The sequence below is a fragment of the Loxodonta africana genome, chromosome 15 (genome assembly GCF_030014295.1).
Source record: "Loxodonta africana isolate mLoxAfr1 chromosome 15, mLoxAfr1.hap2, whole genome shotgun sequence".
Classification (NCBI taxonomy): Eukaryota; Metazoa; Chordata; class Mammalia; order Proboscidea; family Elephantidae; genus Loxodonta; species Loxodonta africana.
This window is the reverse complement of record NC_087356.1, coordinates 29,712,898-29,725,715: the sequence shown is the minus strand read 5'-3', so window position 1 is coordinate 29,725,715 and position 12,818 is coordinate 29,712,898. Positions and strand designations below refer to the sequence as shown.

Below are 12,818 nucleotides of genomic sequence, written 5' to 3'. Positions count from 1 at the left end.
TACCAATAAACATATGAAGAGCAGTTCAACCTCACTAACAGAAATGCATATCAAAACACAAATCAAATTGGACTTTGGAGGAGGTCATTGTTTGCTTGCATATTAACTGTATTCCTTGAGATTGGCAAGGATGCGATGAAACAGGCCCTCTACTGCATTGCTGGTGGGACTGACTGGAGGTCAATGTGGTCAAATCCATCAAGCCCCATAAAAGTCTTTATACCCTTTGACCCAGCAATTCCCAGTCAATTAGGTCCCACTCAATTTTTGGATTGACTCTTATGCAATTGACTTGATTTACATAAAAGATTTATATAAAAATGTATGTAAAAGGATTTCCATGGGACTAATATCCCCACTATCAAATCCTAATAATACCTCCTTCATAAAAGCTTTTTTTTTTATTTCAGAATTACCCTGAAGAAAATTTTCATAGACTCTAACTCGGAATTTGGGTTCCAGTTCTTATATAATATTACCGCTATTTTCTGTACTGCTATTTTCAAAACACAGGGGCAGCTGGGCATAATGGATCAACAAGGATAGCCCCAAGTAAATACCAGCACTTATGTCAGTCCAAGAAAAAGCTTAAATTGTAGCTCAGGAAAGTCAGAACTTCAGAAGAAAATTTATAATATTTGGTGTGGACTGATTAGGATCTGGGACAGCAAGAGACGGGGAGGTTCTAGTTAACTATCTGAAGCTAGCCATTCTAAACCATGACAAAGTGAATTCCCATCACTTCTGTCAATTCACAGATGAAAGGTCACTCTGAATTTCACTATCTGAAGGTAAAAAAGGAAATCCTCGTGGCGTAGTGGTTAAGTGCTATGGCTGCTAACCAAAGGGTCAGCAGTTCAAATCCGCCAGGCGTTCCTTGGAAACTCTATGGGGCAGTTCTACTCTGTCCTATAGGGTCGCTATGAGTCTGAATCGACTTGACGGCACTGGGTTTCTGGGAAGGAAAAAAAAAGGACTTGAAATCTTTTTGAAACGTTCTCCTCTCTGTTATACAAAAATTTTATTTGTGAAATTTGTGTTCTTAAACCACATCCCAATGTGAATTTGCTTGCTGAACAGAACAGAGAAATTACTGACGGTCACATGTGCTTAAAGATTACTACTTTAAACCAAGAAAGTATGTTAAATGATAGTCTTAGAATGTTGCAATTGATCATTTTTGTTGATTAACAACTTTGTGGAATCAAAAGACATTCACAAGTACTAAAACTGAGAAATCTGTCTTAAGGATTCCAATGGCCAGCTCAGAGTTTTGCCAAAGACACTTGATAAAAAGCCAAGAAAAATTATCTATTGACTAAACTTTTATTCAAATATGTGTAAGTATAAGTAAGGTCTCATCAATTTCAACAGATAAACGATAAAAATGATAACCTCTATGCTCATTTCCAAAAACTTTTACGTTGTTTTATTATTTTTTGGAAAAGGTGATTCATTAACTGTGTGACTAAAGAGTGGTTTAATTTTTATAGATTTTAAGACTTTTCCTATAAAGTCATACACAAGGAAAAAAATTAATTGTTAAACCTTGTGTCCCAATTTTTGTTGTTCCTAAAATACTACCCAAAAGTATAGGTAAGAATTAATTTTACAATAAACCAAAACCAAAAAAAAAAAGCCCACCACGTTCAAGTCGATTCTGACTCATAGCGACCCTAGAGGACAGTGTAAAACCACCCAAAGGTTTTCCAAGGGGTGACTGGTGGATTTGAACTGCCGACCTTTTGGTTAGCAGCCAACCCCTTAACCACTACACCACCATGGATCCTTTATGATTAAGGAAGAAGCATTTGTCAGTGAAGAAAGAGAAAGGTCTGATGAATAATGCTAAGTTACTGACTAGCTAGTCAGGAAATTTTTTAATTTAGATCCCCATCTCGTACAATTCACCAAAACAACTTCCAAACAGATCAAAGAGTTAAATGTTTACGGGAAAAAAAATTGTAAGAAGAAATTTTATATCTGCTCTCTAAATGAGGAAGGGTTAGGTTTAGAAAGAAATAATCACAAAGGAAAAGACACGTAGACTGCAACACTAACATGCTATACCTAATAACCTCTCCAAGAACATGGGCAGAGAATTTATCAAAAAAGAAATAAAAATAAGTACTACAACATGAAGAATGTTCAACTTCACTAATATTCAAAGAAACACAAATTAAAACAAGGTGCCATTTTTAGTCTCCAATTAGCAAAGATTTTTTAAACGACATAAATTCTGAGAAAAAAAATTCTCATTCATCATCAGTTTTGGGTGTAAACTGATACACCCTTTCTAAAAATTCAATTAGCAACACATAACGAGCTGTAAAATGTTCACACCCGTTGATATAGTAATCCATTTCCAGGGATCTGAAGAAGACAACGTAAAATAAGGAAAAAATCCCAGACACCCTTTTAACTCAGTACTAAAGTCATTCCTGAGGTTCACCCTTCAGCCAAAGATTAGACAGGCCATAAAACAAAACGAGACTAAATGGGCACACGAGCTCAGGAGCAAGGACAAGAAGACAGGAGGGGGCAGGAAAGCTGGTAAAGGGGAACCCAAGGTCGAGAAGAGGAGAGTTTTGACATGGCTAGCATTTTTTTAGCAACTAATACCACGAAACAATATGTGTATTAATTGTTTAATGAGAAACTAATTTACTCTGTAAACCTTCATCTACAGTACAATAAAAAATAAAGAGAAAAACTTATGTACAAAAGCTTCAATGCAGCATTCTGGATAAAAGCAAAAACTGTGCAGTAAACTAAATAAACTCAAAAATAAACTTTGGAATTGCTTAATTATTTTTTTTTTTTTACAGGATGAGTAACACGATATTAAAAAGTATTTACAAAGAATCTTTAAATTTTATAGAAAATGCCTATGATATAAAGTTACATGAAAAAATACAAAATTTTATCAGTACACCATGGAATTTAAAAGTTCTATACACGTGTACATGCACATAAATTTTCCCTTAGTCTGCTTGTTTTTCACTATTGTGAGAAAATACCTGAGCTTTCACTTGAATTTGGAGGGTATGTGTGAGGTGGTCTGACCTAAAAGAGAGGCTATGTGGCCCACAAACAACTCACTTTGTGATCGACAAAGAACTAAGAGAGTTATTCTCCAGAAGAGATTTCGGCATTATTTGTGACAAAAACACTCCACACTTGAGCAACTGTATATATCCAAAACCCACTGCCGTCGAGTCAATTACCGACTCATAGCGACCCTACAGGACAGAGTAGAACTGTCCCGTAGAGTTTCCAAGGAGTGCCTGGTGAATTTGAACTGCTGACCTCTTGGTTAGCAGCTATAGCACTTAACCACTACACCACCAGGGTTTCCACTGTACATACAGTGTTCAAAAATAAACAAATAACAGTAGGGATTCATTTAATAATCATTAAAGATTTCCCTGAGCAACCAAGGATTGGCCAGCAAAATATATGTGTGTGAGTATACATGGGTACATGCCCATACAGAAAAACAGGCTAGAAGGAAGTACTGCATTAATATGGTAGACACTAGACGCATGTAGCAATTTGCATTAAAATTTAAATGAATCACAGTTTAAAAATTCCATTCCTCCGTCTCACTAGTCACATTTCAAGGGTTCGAAAGCCACACGTAGCTAGTGGCTGTGGTACTGGACAGCACAGATCTAGGATGTTTCCATTGCCGCACAAAGTTCTTTTGGACAGTGTTGTAGATTTTTATGTTCTTCTTTATACTTTTTCCAAATATATTGCAACATGCATTGTAGAGGATTTCCCTTGTACACAGAAAAAATAAACACAATGAGAAAAGAAAATGAGGTTACCAGAGGAGGCATTCACACTAGGTGTGCGAGAGGACACACCATCTAGAGAAAGCCTTGGAGAAAGAACACTGCAGGGAAAAGCGGGAGGTCACAGGTACACTGGGAAGGACAGAAAAGGCTACTAAGAAACATGGGAATTATAAACATTCTGAGAAAAGTAAAGAAAGGATGCAGAAATTCCAACAGTAGGGTCGGAGAGGATGCAATACAGAAAGAAGTCACAGGTTCTTGTCTCCCCCCCCCACTCACCAGCCATTACAGCTGCTGACCGCTGAGCTGGCTCAAAAGGACATTTCCCCCGGCCACTCTCAAGTCTTTCAACCTGCCGGAAACTGGACACATCCTAAGACCAGAAGGGTGCAATTGGTTTAGGGGTCAAAGGGAAGATTCATGGTGAGAATTACAAAGATGGTCACATGAAGGGAAAGCCCAATTCCCCATTCATCTCCTATTGCCCCCCTACCACACCCATATTCCCAGTCTACTATTCCTGACCACCCCTACCTGTGCCTGCATTGCCCATCTCTGCCACCACTCTTTTCATCAGTTTCTCTTCCCTCAATGCCCCTAGTATCCAAAGCCCACGTGCCCTGATGAAAGAACACCTAGGAAGGCCTTATAAGACACTAAGAGGCAGACAGGTAGCTCTTTCCTCTGAAACACTGGAGAACTGTGGGTTTTATAACTGGCTGTAGGATGTGGGACAGGACAAGGAGGACCAGGGAAGCAAGTAGGCCTCCTGAGGACTGGAGCGCTTGGGGAGGGTCAAGAAGAATGCAGCCTGATATAGAATGCTCTGAAGTCCAGGGGCCTAGATAAAGAAGGGCCATCCTCCCCCTACTCCCACCCCAAGGATGAGAGACAGGTCCAAAGTCAAGGATACATCCAAGGGAAGGAGGGGATCTGCAAAGTCAGTGAAGAATGACCTAAGGTTCAGGTCAGAATGTGAAGTTTTGGTAGGTAAGGGCCTCCTCACCCAGGGACAGTGACCTGAATAGGGTACAAGGGGTATAGTTAACTTAACCTAGCATCCAGCACTGAGAGGCTTCAAGATAACATCTAAAATGGATATCAGGGATGATTTCAACCTAGGTCTGAGAGGGAAATTAACCGTGGCTGGTTGGAAGTCAAAGTCATGGCATGGAAGTGTCAGGCATCATATCTCTAAATCACAAATAGGACAAACATATGGTCTGGCTGGAGCCTAAGTACTCTGATAGCAGTTGGACTAGCAACATAACATATATCCCCTGAGCATACTACTGGCCCATTCTCATTGCTCATCTATTTACTGCAGATAGCAAGCAAGATTTTATTTTACTAAGAGCCTTGAAGGCAACCTGCTAGAATCAGATGTGATCTGAGTCTCCATAAAGGGAATAATGAGTCAAGAGAGTCCACTGGAATGGAATAACCCAGAGGCACAAGTATCTTACCTCTGTGGCAGTGGAAATAGTCTAGCCTAAGGAGAAAGATGACAATTTGGTGAGAGATTACTAAGATGTTCAGGTCCTTTGGAGATGGGATGAATACCTGCTGCTGCCCTTCTTAACCCTCACTTAAACTACTGCAATAACCTCTTTTTCTCTATACTATCTAGTCCCACCTCCAATTTATTCTACATATCCACCCCAGATCAGTATGCCTAGAGTATCAGTCACTAACTTGATGATACATTTTTCAGGAAGAGAGTAACAAAATGACTCACCATTGGCTGGAGTAAAAACTCTTTGGACCAACCTACTTATTTTCTGCGACTTCTCAAACTGAATTCTGTTCTACCCAAATCAGATCACCTGTTATTCCATCTCTATGCCTAAAACTACTCCCTTATATTTTACCAAGGACTAAAAGGATGAGCTTTTCTCAGTTCTCATTCTCTTTAATCTTTATGCACAATTTAATATTTTGACTCACTCTCTTCCATGGTATACTCCATTCCTGACTCCCTTAAAATGCGACACTCCTAGAGTCCCTCTTCCTATCTAATTGTTGTTTATCTGTCTCCTTCGGTCATTTCTCTTCTTCTCACCCCTAAACATGTATCCTAAGGATCCTTTTCACATAACCCTCAAAGATCTCATTCATTCTTACATTTCCAGCCAGATCTTCTATACATATGATTCCCCAAAGTCTGGGAGTTCCTCTTCCAAACCCTAGCCATATTTTCAATTGACTGCTACACTTCCTCACAGAGATCATCTAACAGCCCCTTAAAACTCAAACTAGTCCTCTTCCAGTTTCCCCAAGTATCATCATCGAGTCATCCAGGTTTATAACCTTTGAGAAAGTGAGCCTTATATTAACTAGATAGGTTATGATTATCGTATTTAATTAGGGTCTGAAAGAGGCAAGGCCATCCCACTATATTCTCTATCTGGTGAAATTCTTCATTGTATCATCATTGTTTCAATCAGCATAGTCTCTCAAAACCAGTTATGGTGAAGGCAAGTCCCTCAAGCTGAAAGTCAGAGCTGGGTAGGAAGGCTCTCAGTGAGCTGTGGGGATGGAACCTGTCTTTTGGCCTTGGCCAAGAAGGGTACAAGACATACGAGGTGGTCAGAAAAACAAAGATGGTCCTTGTTAACATGAAGCAGGTTTAAGACAAGAAAATGAAGCCAAATGAGCTCTTCTGGGCTGCAGGCTGGACCAAACACAGGAGCAGAGCCAAAAAAATCTGAATTTGAATCTTGGCTCTCCCTCTGCTAGCTATACAATCTTAGACATGGTACCTAACCTCTCTGAATTTCACTTTCCTTACCGGTAAGGTATAAATAAATACCTAAATATCATGATATACTGATGAGAATTAAACTCAATCATGAATGCAGTGTGCTTAGTACCAAGTTCAAGACAGAACAGATACTCAGTTGAATGGGGATTCTTTTTGTCATCATCTTCGCTGTTGTTCTTGTTGTTAGAAGTTCAACATTTTTCTCTACTAACTGTTGAGGAGTTACTTCAAAAAACAAAATATTTTCTTCCAATGTCCAATGAACTGTTACTGAAGGGCAGCGTTCCACATTGTTGGAGCTGGTGGGTCTGGCATTTGAATTTCCTTTGTAAGTCTTCATTTCTCCATAGTCATCTCTGAGCAAGTTGTTGTATCTGGATCAGCAAGTCAAAGCTCTGAGATAAGGGTTATGTAGCCTCAAGTCATCAGTCTGGGTCATAAGAGATTCAGCACTAAAGAAAAGGCAAGAACTTGGTCAAGCACACTGGGGTTGCCAGGAAGCAGGATAAGACAGATAAAGGCAGAAGAGAATGTTCAGAAAGTCTACAAAGCAGACTCAGGGTTAACACTGGTGACTTCTTCAGGGCTATGTTCAATATTCTCCTACAAATAAGCCTTGACAAAAGAACAGCCCTTCATTTCACAAGCTAACCAGGTACCCTCCAGAGAGGGAGAGAGCACTGAAGTTGTGGAGCTTAGGATATAGATCCCCTAGTTTCAGTCTTCGTTGCTGACATTCTTCAAGAGTGGCTAGAGGTCCAAGTCACAGAAATCCTGATAAGTATGTCCAGAATACACCTTATTTGACAACCACTAGGGTTGTATCTCTGAGAGACAAGGAAGAATAAGAGGCACTGAGAGACTAACTTGGAACAATTTCATTGTAGATAAGCCATTGCTCTGATATTCACACCTATGGGCTCCCCAAGCCTGTGCAGGCCAAAAAAAAAAAAAACCCGTTGTCATCAAGTTGATTCCAACTCATAGCAACCCTATAGGACAGAGTAGAACTGCCCCATAGAGTTTCCAAGGAGCAGCTTGTAGATTCAAACTGCCGACCTTTTGGTTAGCAGCTGAGCTCTTAACCATTGTGCCAACAGGGCTCCATAAAGAAAACTAGACTCTTAAAATCACAAGATGAGATACAAAGATTTTCATCACCACCCTGAACTGGAAAACTTTCTAGCCACCAGCCCCAGAATAAGGGAGCTATCCATGCCTAGATAGAGTATCTATCATCCACATTGCAGAAAGGACTCAACATATGCCCAACCAACCCCAAAGGTAACCCAAAGGGACTGACTGGGGCAATCAAGCAAATATAATCATGGCATCCTAAGCCAGAGATGTGAAGATGGTCTGTGGCAAAGAGGGATTTGGAGATACACGCTGTAGATCCAGGTGGCAAGGATTACTGGGATTGTAGAAGGGTCAGGTCAAGCTCTCCAGTTAAGGATTAAGGCCAGAAGATGGGATGGTTCCACCCCCTCCTATTGTTCTATGGATCAGAAAGGGAAGCCATTAGACACAAAGACACGTGAGGCTTTGCACAAATGTGTGCTGTCAGAACCAGTGACTGGCTACTGGACAACCGATGGGAAAAGCTGAGGATTCAAACAGGATAAGACCCCTGCTGAGATGTCACCAGTCCCAGGGACCCATGTAGCCATGACTACCCTAGATGTGATTAGGGGTATATATGTCCCAAGCCTGCCTGGGTCAGAGGGTGGATATGTCCACAGCTTCAGAGGCAAGGAAGAAGATTCAGAAGAAAATGTGGTTGACAGAGTGCCCACTGTGAAGCCAAGATCCAGAGTATGGGGCCAGCAAGTACTACATTAGTGGGCAGTGATCTCAGAAGCCGTGAGAGCAGAAAGTCACAGCCCACAAGAAAATGTGGTCGTCAGGAGAGGTAGGGGAGGGTGAAAAGGGATAGTCACATGCTATGGGAGGAAGAAACAGGCATGGACTATACTGATTAACAAAAGCACCCATGCTGCTTGGACAAAGCATACACAGGACAAGGGAAATGTGAGTTCCTGGCCTCTGTAAGCCTCTCCTGGACTTATCCTCTCCCCACCACAGCCAACATCCCTAACTTCTTTCACCCTCCCACTATGGCTCCCTTTACGTCCTGTATACCTCACCTTCGATAGATAACCTCCCTCCTTCTCCCTTTTATGCCCCTCCCTCAGTGGCAAGCAAAGGCTCCACCCTGTAAGGGCATCCCCCCCACCCCACCCCAACGCTTATCATGCACAACAGTTACTCTAAGCATGCGCCCATCATGGTCACTCACAGCAGGCCCTTCCCGCCCCCTTGGCCCCCATCCCCGAGTAACTCACACTGGTGCAGGCTCCCTCTCCCTCTCTTCCCACCCCGTCACTCACAATAACCCCGCACTTCGGGTCAAAAGCGAAGGTGCCACAAGTGAGGAGGTGAGAAGCATTGGCAATGGCGAGAATCTGGACAAAATTGTGACATTCGTCCTGGGGGTCAGAGATGGTTAGAGAGAATCAGAAGCAGCAAGTGCAGAAAGGGTTGGGTAGTGTCAGGACAGTTAGATGCAGCTCTGGGATCAGAGATGATGAGTGATGGCATGGTGTTAGAGTCCCTGACTAGGCCCATGGGATGGGGGCGCTGCAGGGGACTGACAGAGTCAGAGCTGGACCAAGGCCTCAAATGACACTCAGGACAGGGCCCAGATTCACACCTACCTCCTTCTTGCCTTTCTTCCTACAGTTCTGTCTGTGCGCCTCAGGCACCATCCAGTCAATCTGAAAAAGGAGGAGTGATTGTTCCCCTCAGATCCCCACCCAAACTCCCTCAAGGTCAGGGAAGGTGAGATAAAGACCCCCTAGTGCATTGTTCTTTCAACTGGAGGTCCCCACCCATTGATAAGTAGTGAAATCATGACCAACATAGTTTTTAATGAAATAGAACACAATATATCAGAATGTATCACACACAGGAGATTAGATGCTGTTAAACATTTCTTTCCAGTACACACTTTGTTTATTGGGTCACAATGTAAAATGTATTTCTTACTAATGGGTAGTCACAAAAGGTGAAAGCTGCTGCCCCAGCGATGTGATTCTAGTCATTCCTCTGCCAGCTGTCACCTGAAATCTGGTCACTGTGGCCTCCTCCCCAACATCATGACCCTCCCTCATAACCTCCCCAGGCACCATGACCCCCACCACCCTTAGCTGACACCCTCAGCTGCCATCTCCCCTATTCACTTTCACCAATACTCCCCCTCCCACAACCACCGTTAGTTACAATGAAACTCCTACACACACACATCCTATAACCATGGCTCTAATCACATGCTCTAGGGTCTGGCGTCCTCCCAACTCTCAACTCTCACCCTGCGGGAGCTCTCCCCAGAGAAAGGCAGAGATAAAGCGAAGATGGTGTCCCGGGCGCCAACATAAAGAGTGTGGGAAGCAGGATCCACAAGGAGAACAGAGTAATTGTATGTCTGAGGGACAGCAAACCGGGTGAGGTAGGAGTCAGCCTCTGGCAGGAAAAGAAATGAGAGTGATATTAACCGTTACTTCATAAGGGTTGGGTCCACAAGGGTAAAGCCAAAGAGGCCAATTTTTGGTTTCTTCCAGCTGGTGTTTATTTAGCAGCCATCCGGGAAAACATAGAGCTTGGACCAGCTGACCAGCTAAGCTTCCCCACAGGTAACTGATAAGTCCAGAATATTTAACACATAATCCCATCAAGTATGCTTTTTATTAAAATAACAGCATAAATATTAAGTCTGTAATTTCTATTTGTAGCAACCTGATACATAACTTGAAAATACTTACCAAAGGTTCAAATACTTTCCTCTGCTATACTTCATTTTTTTATCACTACTTAATAATAATTTATTTTCACTTAGAATGGAAGTGTTTAAACTCTTTTTACCAATACACTGAGAGTCTACCTTCCCTCTCTCCCCCACATATTGACCACCTTCCCAATTCCACTCAAAGAGGTAGAGAGTGTAGTGGAAAAAAGTACTTTGGAAACAGACCAGTCTGTGTTTAAATGTGGCTCTTCACTTACTAGCTGGATGATCTTGAGTAAGCTACTTGCCCTCTCTGAGCATCACTTTCCTAATCTGTGAATACCACCATCCAGGGTTGTTCAGAGAATTAAATGAGATAGCATATGTAGAAGCACCAAGCACATAGTACATGCTTCACAAATGGTTCCTTTCTTCCTTCCTTATGCATATGTTCTGTTTTGAACAATTCTAAACCTACCAGCATTCAGAACTCTTATATGCTTAAAGATTAAAATAAATTAGCACAAATTTACCTTCTTAGCTCAACCTCTGACTCTAGAGACCCTATCCCTGCACCAACACAGCACTACTCTGCCTGCTTCATCTGTTCATCTTTCCTTTCCTTAAGGCAATAGAGGGCCATCAGCCATTCATTCTTAGATGTGATATATGGAGTCCCACCCACCTATCCTCCCCCACACACACACTCATCTCCAGGCTACAGCCAGCCTACTCTCTCATGCTTAGAATAAGCACTGGATCGCCCAACCTCCCGCCCTACCCCCAACTCTGCTTCATCTTGCCACCTAGGTCTGTCCAGATTCTGGACATGACCCAACCTGGCAATCTCAACTCCATGTTATGGCTATTACTCCGGCACAACAAAATGAAACCCTAGGCTCTGATCATACAGCACTCCTATGTGTTACTGGTATGAAGTTTAGATTCTAAATTAACATTACCACTGGTGATTTTTGGCCAACAGGTTGTACTTTCCGCTGTACCAGTTCTTTTTGCCCAAGGTGCTAAGAGTCAGTGCCCTCTGAGAAGAAAACAAGATCCAAGACCACTCATGCCCACGTCAGCAGAGAGCCTTGAAGTCTGAATCACTCCTATTACCACTTTTAATGTGTGGCATCCATGGCTCCTTCGACGTCTTGAAAGGGCCATGTCTCCCGGCCCCCTTTCCTTTCGAAGACATTAAAAATCATCTAAACAAAACTTTAAATCAACTCCTTGAATGGTCTTCCTACATTCCACGTAGGGAATGGGTAGAGGGAGGAGGGAACCTTGAGGAAATTAGGAGGGTTAATGGATTGGATATCAGGGAAGATGGGCGCTAGCGTTAGAGATGTGAGGGGCTGGAAAACGAGTTAGGGAGATAGGGCCGTGAGCAGGGCAAGGCTTGGAGGGAGGTAGAATTGATGACAGGGGATAAACGTGAGAAGTGGGCACACGAAAATGCTGAGCTGGGGATTGGAGGGATGGGTGGTTGGAATGAAATGGAAGACCGATGGGTTTGAGAATAGAATGGGCGCCAAACTGGACACAGGTGTGTGTGCAAGAAAGTGGGAAGTGGGGAATAAGGGAGAGGAAACTTCGAAATGGAAGACCTCAAGCAACCCCCCATCCCCTCCTGGGCCTCAGTGTCCGCGTCTTTACCGTAAGGGGCTCCATTCCTGCGGTTCTAAGAATAAGGGGCCGCGCAGGAGCAGCCAGGGCGTGTCGTGGGCACCAAGGCGCGAGGCCCGGGCCGGGGATGCGGTGGAGGAACATTGCGTGGGGGTCCCGTCCCGGTGTGGACTGCTCGGCGGGGGTGTCGCGCGCGCGCTGAATGGTCCTGAGTGCCGCCGCCCGAGTCGGAAGAGCAGGTGGTACGGGCACCTCTGGGCGGGGGCCTGGGCGCGGCGCGAAGGGCTGACGGCGAGGGTGCCCGCGCCTTACCGGAGATGGGAAGGGAGGTCCTGGGCACCGAACGGGGAACGTGGCCGGACACCGGGCCGCTCAGCACCGCCAGCAGCAGCAGCAGCGGGAAGGGCGAGGCGAGAGGCGGCCCAGGGCCCGGGTGGGGCCGCACGGCAAAGGCCGGCATCTTTGGCTCCGCCTGGCTGCCGGGTGGGGCGCGCCCTGCCGCCTCCACTCCCGGACACAGCGCCACCAGCGTCGGCTTCACTCAGCTCTCCTCGGCCGGGCTCGGCCTGAGGCTGCGGGATGGAAAAGCAGCCCAGCTCCGCCCCCTCAAAAAGAGACCAATGGTCGGGCCGCTTTCCTTCTCCAGCCAATTGGGGTTGCGTGGAGACGCCGCTGAGGAGAGGAGAAGCCCAACCCAGGTAGAGGCGGAGTTAGACCCAGGTGTAGGTGGGAGTTCTGCATCCAACCTGGGCTGGAGGTGTAGTTCTAAGGACCTCAAGTGGCAGGTGGGCTCTGGCATCTCCAAAAACTTAAATGCCCAGATCTGCACTAATAG

At 44.1% G+C, this 12,818-nt stretch overlaps 1 protein-coding gene across 2 annotated transcripts in view; it reads right to left on the bottom strand.

Annotated features, from left to right (window-relative positions):
• The window catches only part of SEMA4F (ssemaphorin 4F), a 35,213-nt gene extending 22,770 nt beyond the window's left edge, over nucleotides 1-12,443 (bottom strand). Inside the window, exons 1-4 of one of the 2 annotated variants that reach the window (XM_064268779.1) lie at nucleotides 12,296-12,443; nucleotides 9,938-10,089; nucleotides 9,285-9,344; nucleotides 4,083-4,176 (exon numbers count right to left, since the gene is read on the bottom strand). In XM_064268779.1, the coding sequence (XP_064124849.1) occupies nucleotides 4,083-4,176; nucleotides 9,285-9,344; nucleotides 9,938-10,089; nucleotides 12,296-12,443 (454 nt within the window). The remainder of the gene's footprint in view (nucleotides 1-4,082; nucleotides 4,177-9,284; nucleotides 9,345-9,937; nucleotides 10,090-12,295) is intronic. The other variant, XM_064268778.1, reaches the window with a different exon arrangement.
• Between the last annotated feature and the right edge of the window lie 375 nt (nucleotides 12,444-12,818).